Source organism: Chiloscyllium punctatum, chromosome 20 (assembly GCF_047496795.1).
Source record: "Chiloscyllium punctatum isolate Juve2018m chromosome 20, sChiPun1.3, whole genome shotgun sequence".
NCBI lineage: Eukaryota > Metazoa > Chordata > Chondrichthyes > Orectolobiformes > Hemiscylliidae > Chiloscyllium > Chiloscyllium punctatum.
In genome coordinates this window covers 41,710,410-41,723,956 of record NC_092758.1, presented here as the reverse complement: position 1 = coordinate 41,723,956, position 13,547 = coordinate 41,710,410, and the positions used below count along the sequence as shown (strand labels likewise).

General features: G+C 41.2%; 1 protein-coding gene across 1 annotated transcript in view; it reads left to right on the top strand.

The window, feature by feature from the left end:
• Positions 1-362: 362 nt before the first annotated feature.
• The window catches only part of LOC140492078 (5-phosphohydroxy-L-lysine phospho-lyase-like), a 49,530-nt gene continuing 36,345 nt past the window's right edge, over positions 363-13,547 (top strand). The window contains exons 1-3 of the mRNA XM_072590761.1: positions 363-512; positions 1,111-1,229; positions 11,812-11,971. Coding sequence (XP_072446862.1) covers positions 454-512; positions 1,111-1,229; positions 11,812-11,971 — 338 coding nt within the window. The 5' untranslated portion in view covers positions 363-453. The remainder of the gene's footprint in view (positions 513-1,110; positions 1,230-11,811; positions 11,972-13,547) is intronic.

Genomic DNA, 13,547 nt, shown 5'->3' with positions numbered 1-13,547 from the left:
TATTTGAAGCCACAAGTTTTCGGATGCCCTTAATGGACTTTTCATTTCAATTGATCGATTGGAAAACCCGGGAGTTTTGCTGCTGGTGGTTAATAGATGAAAAAAAATAGGTGATTTGGTGATGGACAAGAAAGTTCGGTTGCGTGAAGAGCGCTTATGGATGTAGTAAAAATATTTTTTAAAAAGTCAAGAGCATTTTTCTGGTCTCCAGGTTATGTCCCCCACCCCTGCTTCAGTACATATTTCCAGGGGGCCAGAGGGAGCCCAGTATCCCCAGAGAGGCCGGATAGCTGCTCTCTAGACGGACACTCCTCTCCTGGTTCATGTCCAAGTTCTCCGGAACTGGCGGCTGCAAAGCGAAGTGCAAAACCAAACCAAGTGCTGACGTCCGCGGAGGAAGAACGCAGCATTGGCGTGACCTTCCGACTTACAGGGAACGACAGGCAGCCCAGCATGGCTTCTGAACTCTACGACAAAAAAGAAACCTTAACTCTCCGAAAGAAGTACATCGCGTAAGTATTCAATCAAATGTGCTGTCTCTGCGATTTAAAATCGACCAGGGGGAAGAATGTCCGTTTTACCAAACTCGGCGCCTTGTCAGCATTAAACAAATTACACAGCTCTGCTTGAATCCTACCTTCTGGGTTTGAAGTATCTGAACCCCGGACGAATGCCCCATTCTGCTCAACAGATCATGCCCGAAACGTCGATTCTCCTGATCCTTGGATGCTGCCTGACCTGCTGTGTTTTTCCAGCAACACATTTTCAGCTCTGATCTCCAGCATCTGTAGTCCTTCACTTTCCCCTCCTCAATGTGAACCCATGGAAGGCCCTGCTGTAGAATTCATGGGAAATTAGTATCAAGTGCATGGAAACAACCAACGTAAGTTTAAAATCCTGCACTTTGGACAGCCGAATAGCACATAGGTTTATTCTTTTTGTTTGTGTTTTTACTCATTAAGACAGCATTGTGTTACAAATGCTTCTAGTTTTGTTTTAATGGAAATGTATAATGCAGTAAAATTACCATTAGGCAATATTGAAAGAATAAAAGTTTCAAAAATCCTTAAATGATTTAGTTACATTGTCATCTGTTCATTTTATTTTCAGATCTTCTTGCAGGCTCTTTTTTCCAGATGACCCTGTCAAGATTGTCAGAGCTCAGGGGCAATATATGTTTGACGAAAAGGACGGAAAATATTTGGACTGTATTAACAATGTTGCTCATGGTAAGATAACTTAAACAGATGACAAAGCTTACATAATATTAGGGAAGCTCTTTGTAACTTTTAAACCTCTAACAATTCTTTTTTGATATAATCCTGGCTGCTTTGCTTTTATTTTGCCTCTTGTATCAACTTTTTATCATCAGTTGCTGGAATGTCAAACATTCTTATTCTTCAAATTTGCCCCTTATTCCTTGCAACATTATAAACCTCCTCTTTTAATAAAATGCTATCCTTAAGTCCTGGATGAATCTAATTTGTTAAATTTTATTTTATTTTTAAGTAGAATTTATTATTGCTGAACATTTTGAATTAGATTAGATTCCCTACAGTATGGAAAAGGCCATTCGGCCCAACAAGTCCACACCGACCCTCTGAAGAGTAACCCACCCACACCCATTGCCCAACCCTATATCTACCCTTGACTATTGCACCTATCACCATGGGCAATTTAGCATGGCCAATTCATCTGCCCTGCACATCTTTGGATTGTGGGAGGAAACTGGAGCACCCAGAGGAAACCCACGCAGAAACAGGGAGAACGTGCAAACTCCACGCAGACAGTTGACCGAGCTGGGACTCGAACCCGGGTCCCTGGCACTGTGAGGCAGCAGTGCTAACTGAACCACCATGTCACCCTTCTTTAAACTGGCTTTATTTAAAGTCATGTCACTTTCAAACACTCAGTTATATTATGACTATATTTCCCAGCGCAGTTTTTGCAACGAGATTACTAATTAATAATGTCTCATTACACAATACTACATCTAAAATAGCTTTAGCCCTGGTAGGCTCTGAAATAACTCCACAAACGCCGGTGTCCTGTCACCAAGTCACCCTTTATTTAAACATGCATAGTACATGACATTGTCCTAGCGAGATCGGAGCTCCTAAACTGAACAGAATCCCTGACACTCCTGTTTATATCTATCAGCCAGAACTCCCTGATTTGACCAGATTTATTGCCCCAATCAGGCAACTCATATTCTGGCTGACGTCATTCTAATCATGGCATCCCCCCACCCCCCAAAGTCCTGGGACATGGGCCCATTTTCTTTTCCCTGTAGCTTCTCCTGAGACGTTTTCACACCAGATCTGATTCCTCTGGCACTGCCACTCAGACACTGGCAGCTTGTACCAGACTATAGCCTGCCTCTTGTACCCAGAGCATCTTGGCCAAAACTCATCTTCCACAGGCAATTATGCCATTTAGGTTGTGATATCTGCTGTGTCCATCTCATCCTCACAGGTTTTTTAGACACTAGGTGGAGGGGGAGAATCCACAGGTTCTGACCGCCTTGCCAAATGTTCTGAGGGTCTGAGTATGTTTTGCTCTCATCCCGATTGCTAGGCAGCAACTTTCATGTGGTCCACATTCTTGTTCAGGACTGCCACATGTACCCGAACTTTGAATGTCATGAAGCCTTATCTTGAGTCAACCGTGCCTTTTAACCATGCAGAGCCGTTCCCGTGGTTCCTACACCTGACTTCGTCCCCTGAAGTAAGCTGCCTCTCTCGCTTAGAAGAGTCTTGTGTCCAGTATTGGCATTCCTGATGCTGTTTCACACACCCCCCAACCCCCCAACCCCCCAACACCACCACCAGCTCCAGGAAGATCAGATTTAACCTGGCGCAGAGTGCTCTCCCCATTAGCAACTCTGCTGGAGCTGTCTGTTTTGTAGCGTGAGATGTGGTCCTATAATCAAACAGGAACCAGAACACTTTGGAATTGAGTGAATCTGTAGACTGTTTCTTTAAGACTGCCTTCAAAGTTTGGACAGCTCTTTCTGCCAGATCATTGGATAATGGATGGAGTGGGGTTGTCCTTGTATGCCGAATGCCATTTGAGTATAGGAAATACTCAAACTCCAGGCTGGTAAATGATGCCCCGTTGTCTGTGACCAACACCTCTGGGAATCCATGTGTTGTGAAAGATGCTCACAACTTTTCAATCGTCATCCCATGTTTGATGAATGAACTCTTTGTACGTTCAACCACTTTGAATGGACATCCACAGTGACTAAAAACATAGAGATCATGAAAGGACCAGCATAGTCAACTTGTAACCGAGTCCAGGGCTTACCTGACCATTCAGACGAGTGTGGGGGAGCTGCTCGCTGTAATTTTTGTCCTTGTTGGCACTTTGAGCACTGCCCCACCAACATGGCTATGTTGGCATCCAATCCTGACTACCAGACATAATTTATCGCCAACCTCTGCATTTTGGAAACTCCTAGATGACCTGGTGGTGAGCTTTGCTTGGGACAATCACTCTTGCTCCCCATAATATACGTCCTCTGTGGTTGTCTGGTTGACTCTATGCGTCTGTATTCGTCACATCAGCTCCCGGACGGTGTTCCAATTTGGAATTGTATGCACCAGTGAATTCGACCTGAAGTTACTGGCAACACGGCTGTCCACTTTAAGTAGCCCAAGCAGTGGTTTGTGTTCTGTTACTATTCCAATTTACATCTGTAAAAGATTTTGGTGGAGCTTTCTCACACAAAAGGTACCGCCAAATCTTCCTTCTCTATCAGGGCATATTTTCATTCAGCATACAGCATCAGACATTCCTCTCCACAGTTCCACTTTGACCCAAAACTACTCAATATCGTGGAGGGAGGCATTGCATGTCAGTACCACATCTCACTTGGGATCATAGTGTGCCAACACCTTAGACAGTAACTGCATTTTCATTTGCCTGAAGGCTATATCTTGTCTACGAAATCATTTCCAGAGGCTGACTCTTTTTCAATAGCAAATGTAAGGGTGCCAGAATGGAGGCCAGGTTACGTATATAGGAAACCCCAAAAGGCAGTATCGTTTTGTACAAACCTTTATGTGTATTAATTGCAGCATACTACTGGGAATCCTCATCTAATCACAAGGCACGCACAGCTCATGTCCAGCTTCATGAAGGACAGCACCCCCCACCCCCTCCGGCCAGTTTTGTATGTAATCCCTCCATGTGAGGGATTGGGTATTTATCCAGCTGTGAAAAGCAGTTTACCGTTTGCTTCAAATCCCCAAAAAGGCAAACCGAACCATTTGGGCTTCTCATTAGGTACAACCGGTGCAGCCTACACTGCAAACTGGTTTGATGATTCCTTCACTTTCCATCTTTCTGATTTCTGCCTCTACTTTTGCCCAAAATGCAAATGGCACTGGATGGGCCTTGTAGCATCATGGAACTGCTTCTTGGCCAATATGCAAGATGGCCTCGATCCCTTTTGATAGTAGACCTCCCCGAAAACCTTTGAGTATTTCATTCGGACTTCACTTAGGCAGCCATTTTTTGATCGAAATGTTGAGCTAATCAAGTTGAATCTTTCTCAACCAATTGTGCCCATCAAGCTTGGGCTCAAGCCTTTTACTACAGTTAGTGGTAACTGAACCAGCGGCCTCTCATAAGAGACCAGAACCAAAGTTGTACCCTTAAGCTGTAAAGGTTCCCCTGTATAAGTTCTCAGTCTGGCTGAGGTCTTACACAGACTTTAGGTTTCGAGGCCAGAGCGACTTTTGATAAAGACTGCTTCTGCAATCATTGATACAGCCGTGCTAGTATCGACCTCTATTAGGACTTGGTGACCATTTAACCAGACATTTATTTTGGTTCTGATTTGGATAGTGCTAAGCAATTTAACTGTTCCAAACCAGCTGTCGGTTGACTTTCCAGGGTGTCCACTCTCCTGGATACTTGCCTCAGAATTCTCTTACTCAACTTAGGTCTGGTGAGACTCTTTCATTGTCTTGAGTCTGCAAAACAGTAACAACTACAATGGCCTGGCAGGCCAGATCCTCGAGAAAATATTGACTGTTTGGCTGAGCTTTGTCTTTGTTTTGGGGCTTTGCTGGGATCTAGGATCACTCTGTTCAGGATATGTGCTGAATGAGGCAATGCAATTGCCTTCACTCAAATAGTGCTCCCCACTCTCATTTAACAAGCTCATTCCATTTCCATCAGCATTCCCTCTAACTCATAAGCTCTACTTGCTGCATTTTCCAATGATAAAGCCAATCGTCGCACTTATTTTGAAGTTCAGTTGGGTTCAGCTGGTAGGCGTTTTTGTATGGTCACATCATTACTTCCACATACCAAATGGTGTCTCTGCATCTCACATAGGATTAAACCAAAATCACATGCTTTTGCCAGTCATCTTAACTTGATTAAAAATCCCAGTACAAATTCCCCTCATTCTCAAACTGTTGAGTGAAACTGATGGCATCTCGGAATTGGAAGAGGTTTGGGTCTGTAATATTCCTTAGCTAAATCTGTCAACTCTTGAAAGGTTTTAGTATCTGGTGCCTTGGGGAAAGTTAGGCTCCTGATAACCAAAATAAGCTACAGGTTCACACGCCGTCTGGAGAATTACTTGTTGCTCTTCATTTGTCTCAGTGTCATTTGCCTGGAAAATATAGCACATTCTTGGCCAACTCTTCCAGTGGCAGAATCAAAGGAGCCAAATAACAGCACGATTTGAGTAATGTGTACTCCAATGTAAAGAGGATTGTTGTGAGCAATTCTGTGCAGGGGTGTGTTTTTCTCTGGTCGCCACCAAAATAACTTCATGAAAGCCGGTATCCCATCACCAAGTCACCCTTGATCTACAAATGTCTAGTCCATGTCACTGACCTCAGCTAGCTCAGAGCCAGTTTCTTGGGTGAGCAGAACCTCTGATGCTACTGTTCATATTTGTCAAACAGGACTCCTGATTAGACCAAGTTTACAGCCCCTCATATTCTATGAGATCCATCTGGCTGACGTCATTCCAATCACTACAGATTCCACATTGTATTGCTCCAGAAACTGGAACAAAAGCATTCATTCATGCAGTCTATCAATTTGATTAGGCAGGTTTATATGAAAATTTAAAGTCAACTACAATTATTGTTTTTGTTACAAGCTTCAGCAATTCACTGTTAAGGCGCTATGATCTACTTGCACCAGCATTTTCTAATTCAAGCTTTTTCTAATCTCACCCATACTGGTATGATTTCCAGATCACCTGAGCCATGATCCTTACTGACTAATGCCCTCATGTTATCCCTTAACGTAGGCTACATTCCTTTTGCAGTGTTGTGAACTATTTAGTATTAAACAATCATCCCAACTTCTAAGTATTGTTAATCATGTTCAGACATGTTATGATAGACATTTGGACTAGGTGGGCTTTGAACCAGGCTTCTGATCCAGAAGTAAGGACACTACCATTGCACCACAAGAACCCACATTCCTACTTCTAACCTAATGTAGAAGGGAAGATCATTGATCAAGCAGCTGAAGATGTTTAAAGCTAAGACCCAATCCTGAGAAACACCAACAGTAGTGTCCACATATTCAAATAATTATTCTTCAATAGCCATAACCCTGGTTTTGGATGGCTTCAACCAGTGAACAGTTGTCCCCAATTCCCAACTACTTCAGTTTTACTAGGACTTCCTGACGCTACACCTTGGTGTCAAGGGCAGCCAATCTTGTCGCACCTTATTCATGTTTGGAATATGGTTGCTAGAGTTCTGGAGCCAAATAGTCACAGTGATTCAAACTCAAACTGAGCATTAATCAGCACATTATTGCTGAATAAATGTCGCTAGATGGAGCTGTTGACAACACCTTCCATTAGAGTCATTGAGATGTATAGCACGGAAACAGACCCTTGTCCAACTCGTCCATGCTGACCAAATGTCCTAAATCAATTTAGTCCCATCTGCCAACCTTTTAACCATATGCCTCTAAACCCTTCCTATTAATATATATCCTTCAAGATGCCTTTTAAATGTTGTAATTGTACTAGCCTCCGTCATTTCCTCTGGCAGCTCATTCCATACACGCACCACCCTCTGCATGAAAATGTTGCCCTTTTTAAATCTTCCCCCTCTCACATTAAACCCAGGCCGTCTAGTTTTGGACTCTGCTACCCTGGGGAAAAGCTCTTGATTAATTACCCTATTCACGCCCCCCCATGATTTTGTAAAGCTCTATAAAGTCGCCCCTCCAGGAAACATGGCCCCAGCCACTTCAGCCTCTATTACCTTGACCTCGGAGGCTGGACTGTTGGGGCAGTAATTGAACAGATTGAATTTATCCTGCTTTCTTTACAGGCTATTCTCCACTTGAAAAGGGTTTAAAAATATACTTCCTGCTCTTCGGAGCTTATTGACAAAATATCTAAATTGCTATAAGTGGCTGGAAGCAGAGCACCATCTACAGATATAAATATGCATGTACAGAACTTCCATCAACTGAAGTAGAAGCGAACTTTGAGAAGATTTGTAGCTCAGGTTGAGGTTTTGCATGTAGGTTTGCTCACTGAGCTGAAAGGTTCATTTCCAGACGTTTCATTACCTTACTAGGTAACATCTTCAGTGAACTTTATGCAAAGCAATGCTGAAACTTGCTGCTTTCTATTTATAATACTGAAGTAGAACTTTGGGGTGCAGAGTGCAAAGCCTGATTAAAATAATCTTTATTAATGCACCATAGATTAACCATATCATTAGTCCCTCTGCCACAGTACAGGCTATTTGAGCATTTTTGAACTTTTTGGAAGAAGAAATCTCTTTCAAAACAATTAACATGATTCTGATGATTTTAGGCAGTCATTCTTCAACTTTAAACTTGCTGAAACAGTAACACTTTGCAATTATCTAGCACTATCAACATATTAGAATGTCCCAGGATGATTGACAGAAGCATCATCAAACAAAAGTTGACTGAGCCACATAGGAGAGCTTAGGGGCAATTATCAAAAGCTTGATCAAAGCAGTAGATTTTAAAGAGAAATTTAAAGGAGGAAAGGAGCAGTAAACTCCTGACATTAACACAAGGATATGGCTTCCAATCATGAAGTAAGTAAAATCAGGGTTATTCAGGAGGCCAGGGTTGGAGGAGTGCAGATCTCTTAGATAGTTGTGTAGAGTCAGAGGGATGTACAGCACAGAAACAGACCCTTCAGTTCAACTCGTCCATGTTAACCAGATATCCTAAACTAATCTAGTCTCATTTGCCAGCATTTGGCCCATTATCGCTCTAAACCCTTCCTGTCATATACCCATCCAGATGCCTTTTAGATGTTGTGATTGTACCTTCCTCTGGCAGGTCAATCCATGCATGCACCACCCTCTGCATAAGAAAGTTGCCCCTCAGATCCTGTGGAGTTACAGAGAGCCAAGGCCTGGGGGATACTTAAAAGCAAAGGGGAAAATTATTTAGGGCTGGGTGTCATTAGCATACATATGGAAAGTGACACTGGTTTTCAGATTATGTAAATGAGGTAGAGGAGGGGCCAAGGATAAGTCCTTGTGAATCACCAGAAGTAATTGTCTGAGAGTGAGAAAGGATTCTGTTGCTGCTGAATCCACAGTTCCAGCACATTAATTAAAGGTGGAACTTTACTCAGGAGAGTGCACCTTCCTTCTCCCCACCTCCAGTCAAGCTGTACTTTGTACAGATGGATGGTGTGATCCACTATGTGAAAAGTTGCAGATGGGTAACAAGTATGACTTCACCTTTATAGCAGTCACACAGGATGCCATTTGGGATTTTGATGACAGCTGTTTTAGTACTGAGGAAAACCTGATCTGAGGGATGCACACAATGATTTGCAGGAAAAGAGGCAAAAACGTGACCAAGGCTTTTAAAAAGGAAAGGCAGGTGAGAGATGAGGCAGTGTTTTACAACAAAGAAGGGGCAGGGTTTTCTGAAGAGGGGTAATGATGGCAGATTTTAAGGAAAGATGAACAACACCTGAGGGGTCATTTTATAATCTCGATTAACATGGATGTTGGACTAGCATTGAGGAAGCTGGAGATAAATCTTAGAAGCAAGGTGAGCTCAGAGAGAGCATAAAATGAGATTGGAAGCACCTAGAGAATGACGTAAATTCAGGCTGCAGCAGGGGGGTATTTAGAGGTTCTCAGCCCAGTAGACTAATAGAAGGAAGGAATGTGGTAGAGGCAGCTAATTGGATAATTTCAATCTTCATGGCAAAGAAGACATGAGCTCATCACACATGTTACTGATGGTGAGGATGGAGTAGATGGGAGAGGGATTTAAAAAGCTTGTGTTAAGAAGGCCAGCACATCAAGGAGTGTGGCTGAGCAGATGGATAGCTGCAGACATGTCATAGTGAATGATGGGTTAAGAGCTAGACAGTTGTAGTTTTGAAAGTGGAAAAGTGATACTCAGAACTCATAAAACCTGAATTCACAAGATCTATCTTTTTAAAATAACATTTTATTCAATGTGATTAATTCTGAATATCTTGAAAATTAATTGTTTTTACTCAAAACATATTTGAAGAAGCATTCTGACATTTTTCGAAGGAAACTGCAACCATAGTTTATTTTCAGAGCAGATTAATTGATTTGAATTGAGTTGTTGTTTGCCTTACTGACATTTTCTTAAAGTTGTTCAGACACTGAACTTTAATACAATAAAGGGACAAACAGTGTTGTGATTTCTATCAAATAGAAAAGTAATTTGCTAAAACATTTTTCTTTGCCCTAAGTTAGACCAAATTTAGAAATTTTGTTACAGAAATTTTCAACATTCTTAACATGTATTTAATGCATCACCATCCATTATAGAATATAAATTACTTGTGGAGTTTTGGGGAGAGCTAAGTGGTTCAATGAATTCTCAATTTTTTTATGAAGCTTCAAACAGCCAGTGGGAACCCATTACTTATCTATCCACAAACCCATGGAATGATGTTTGAAAAAAACAAAAGAATAAATAAGATTGTCAAAGGAATCTAGTAATGCTTCTATTCAGAATGTTAAACTACTTGGCAAAGTCCTTTTAAAAGTCTTTCGAGAATAACATGTTTCTAAGATTTGGTCACAGTCTCCCCAACAGATTAATTGTGGAAATGGGCCTCATACAAAATGGAATTGTTACAAAGTGACTGCCTGATTTTGTTATTCAAATTGGAGTCCTGTGCCAGTTGTAGGACAACATTGTGAAATTAGACATCAATGAAGTGGAGTGTAGTACAAGTTCTAATTAGTTCTTATGGGCCTATAGTGGTTTCATGGGCTACTAGAGGTTCCTGAAAAATAGCTCAGAAGTATTTAAGGTTGCATTTCTGTTACATCTCCAGATTTTGCAAAACACCCATATGTCATATACCCCTCCTCTCACTTATCTCTCCACCCTTCAGGCTCTTTGCCTGTACTCCTGATGAAGGGCTTTTGCCCGAAACGTCGATTTTACTGCTCCTCGGATGCTGCCTGAATTGCTGTGCTTCTCCAGCACCACTCTAATCCAGAATTTGGTTTCCAGCATCTGCAGTCATTGTTTTTACCAGATGTCATTTGAACCAAAGGAACAGCAACAGAAATAAGTTTGCTCCCCTCCATTCAAGAAAATTGTGACTATCATCAGCTCCATTTTCCATCCAATCCCCACTTCCCTTGATGTTAAAAAAAAACTCCTCTGTCCTGAATAAACTCATCAAATGTGTTCAGTCATTTATGGTTTAGAGTTCCAAAGATTCAAAATTCCTGAGTGAAACTATCATTCCTCTTTTCAGTTCTAAATAGCTGACCTCTGTTCCTGAAAAATTACCTCCAGTTCTAGAGCTGCCACCTACGGGGTAAGGCTATCAGCATCTACCCTGCTAAGCTTCTAAGAATTTCATAAATTTCAATAAAATAACTTCTCATTCTTTTAAATGCCAGAGTATAGAGTGTAACTACAAATAAATTCTCCTAGAACATCCATCTCATTTCAGCAATAAATCTAGTGAACCTTTTGTAGTAAGTGCATCTTTCCTTAGGTAGGGAGGCCACAACTAGACATAATTCTGCAGGCTGGGATCTCACCAAAGTGCTCTAAAGTTGCAACAAGACTTCCAGCTCTTTTACAATACAATCTAGCATATTGTTTTCTTTCTAATTTCTATCTCTATGTATCTCTTTATTTTTAATTCATGTCAGAACATTTTGAATCCTTCTGAATACCATCAATTATTAGTTCCTCACACCCGGGACACATCCATCCAGCCTTTATGAAGCATTCTGGGGCAGCTCAGTGGTTAGCACTGGTGCCTCTCAGCACTAGGGACCCGGGTTCAATTCGGATTGACTGTATATGTGTAGTTTGCATGTTCTCCCCGTGTCTGTGTGGGTTTCATCCGTGAGCCCCAGTTTCCTCCCACAGTCTAAAGATATGCAGGTTAGGTGGATTGGCCATCCTATATTACCCATAGTGTCAGGGATGTGCTGGTTGGATTAGTCATGGGAAATGTAGGCTTACAGGGATAGATTAAGGACGGTGGGTCTGGATGGGATGCCCTTTGGAAGGTCGGTGTGGACTCAGTGGATGAAATGGCCTGCTTCCACACTGTAGGGATCCTGTGATTCTACCCAACTGGGGATTACTGCCTGTGATTAATTGCAATGAGGCCCAGTGCTGAAATTGCATGAACACCAATTTGAATTTGAGAATTTGGCTTATTGGCTGAGCTGAATTGGATTTAAGGAATATAGATTCCATTAGATGGATGATTGTCATTGGTTTTCAAATATGAAGCTGCATTGAATGAATTTCCTGCCTTTAAACATGTTTTTCCTTTCATAGTTGGACATTGTCACCCAGACGTCGTGAAAGCTGGATATATGCAAATGAAAAAATTGAACACAAATTCACGTTTTCTACATGACAATATAGTCCACTATGCAAAGAAACTGTCAGAGACACTACCACAGGAACTATCGGTTTTCTATTTTGTGAATTCTGGGTAAAATTTGATTCTTTTAATTTGCTAAATGTATATTTTCCTTAAATATTTTTATATATCAATTATTTCAAATAATAGTTGTATTAGTGCTTATTATTCTAGGTGGCTTAAAATTCAGTTTTTAGTAAATTTATTCTTGACACAATTGAAATAAACTTTGAACTTCACTGTAATTTGATGGTTTTTTCCTAAGCATTATATGTAAATGCAAAGTGTTTTGAAATTAAACTTAAAATATTGGAAAGCATGATTCAAAATACGTATTTGGTGCCATAATTATCAGATGTAGCTCTTTTGATTTACTCTCACCTCTGAGTCAGAAGATTCTGTGTTTAAGTCCCACTCAAATTGCATTTGGCACTTGGGCATTAATGAAGTTCTGCAGTTTTGGAGGTGCCAGTTTTTAGGTGAGAGATTAAGTCGATTAAGTGATGAAGGGCTCTGCCCGAAACATCAACTTTCCTGGTCCTCAGATGCTACTTGTGCTTTCTCCAGTGCCATATGTTATTGACTCTGACTCTCCAGCATCTGCATTTCTCACTACCTCCTCGGTGAAACTCCAAACTAAAGCTCGGTCTGCCTTCTCAGGTAGATGCAAAAAAATCCCATGGTGCAATTTCCAACTGAAGTGGGATTATTTGTTGTGAGCAAATTGACTGCTAAGTTTCCTACATTTCAATAGTGGCTAAAACAAAAGTGATTAATTGACTCTAATGAATCTTGGGACAACCCTTGTCATGATTTTTTAAAAACTTTTGTCATAGAATTAACTTTAAAAATAGTTTGATAGCTTGATTTATTAATTTTCCTCCTCCTCTGATGGCAATAATTCTTTGTTATAGTGAGATATATTTTAACAGTTGTTTGCTATTTTGTACCAGAGCCAAGTGTCCCTTATTCATTTTTATTCCTTGGCTGTGAATTTTAGGAGTCTTTTAGATTTGCAAGGAACTATATTAATAGTTGAGCCAAATCCTCATTCTGACACCATTTACTGCATAGAGACCAAAAGCATGTTTTTTTTCTCCTGAAAGTAGGTGTTTCAGATTAGTTGCAGTATCAGAGCACTTACATGGGGATCAACTAACTGGTCATTGACCAAAAATCAAACAGTAGCCACCTTGGTTTGTAAGAATGAGCTACACAATAGGGAATCAATGGAATTGTTTTTAATTATTTCCAGGACATTTTCCAGTTCACCAAAATTCTCAAAAAGAAAATAGATATGCTTTTATAATTTTGGATCAAATTGTATTCTCTGCATTGACAACGTTTAGCTGTGAATCCTTTCTAGGTAAAAACAATGACTGCAGATGCTGGAAACCAGTGTCTAGGTTAGAGTGGTGCTGGAAAAGCACAGCAGTTCAGGCAGCATCCGAGGAGCAGTAAAATCGACATTTCAGGCAAAAGCCCTCCCTCAGGAGTACAGGCAGAGAGCCTGAAGGGTGGAGAGATAAATGAGAGGAGGGTGGGGGTGGGGAGAAAGTAGCATAGAGTACATAAGGTGAGTGGGGGAGGGGATGAAGGTGATAGGTCAAGGGGGTGGGTGGAGTGGATAGATGGAAAAGAAGATAGG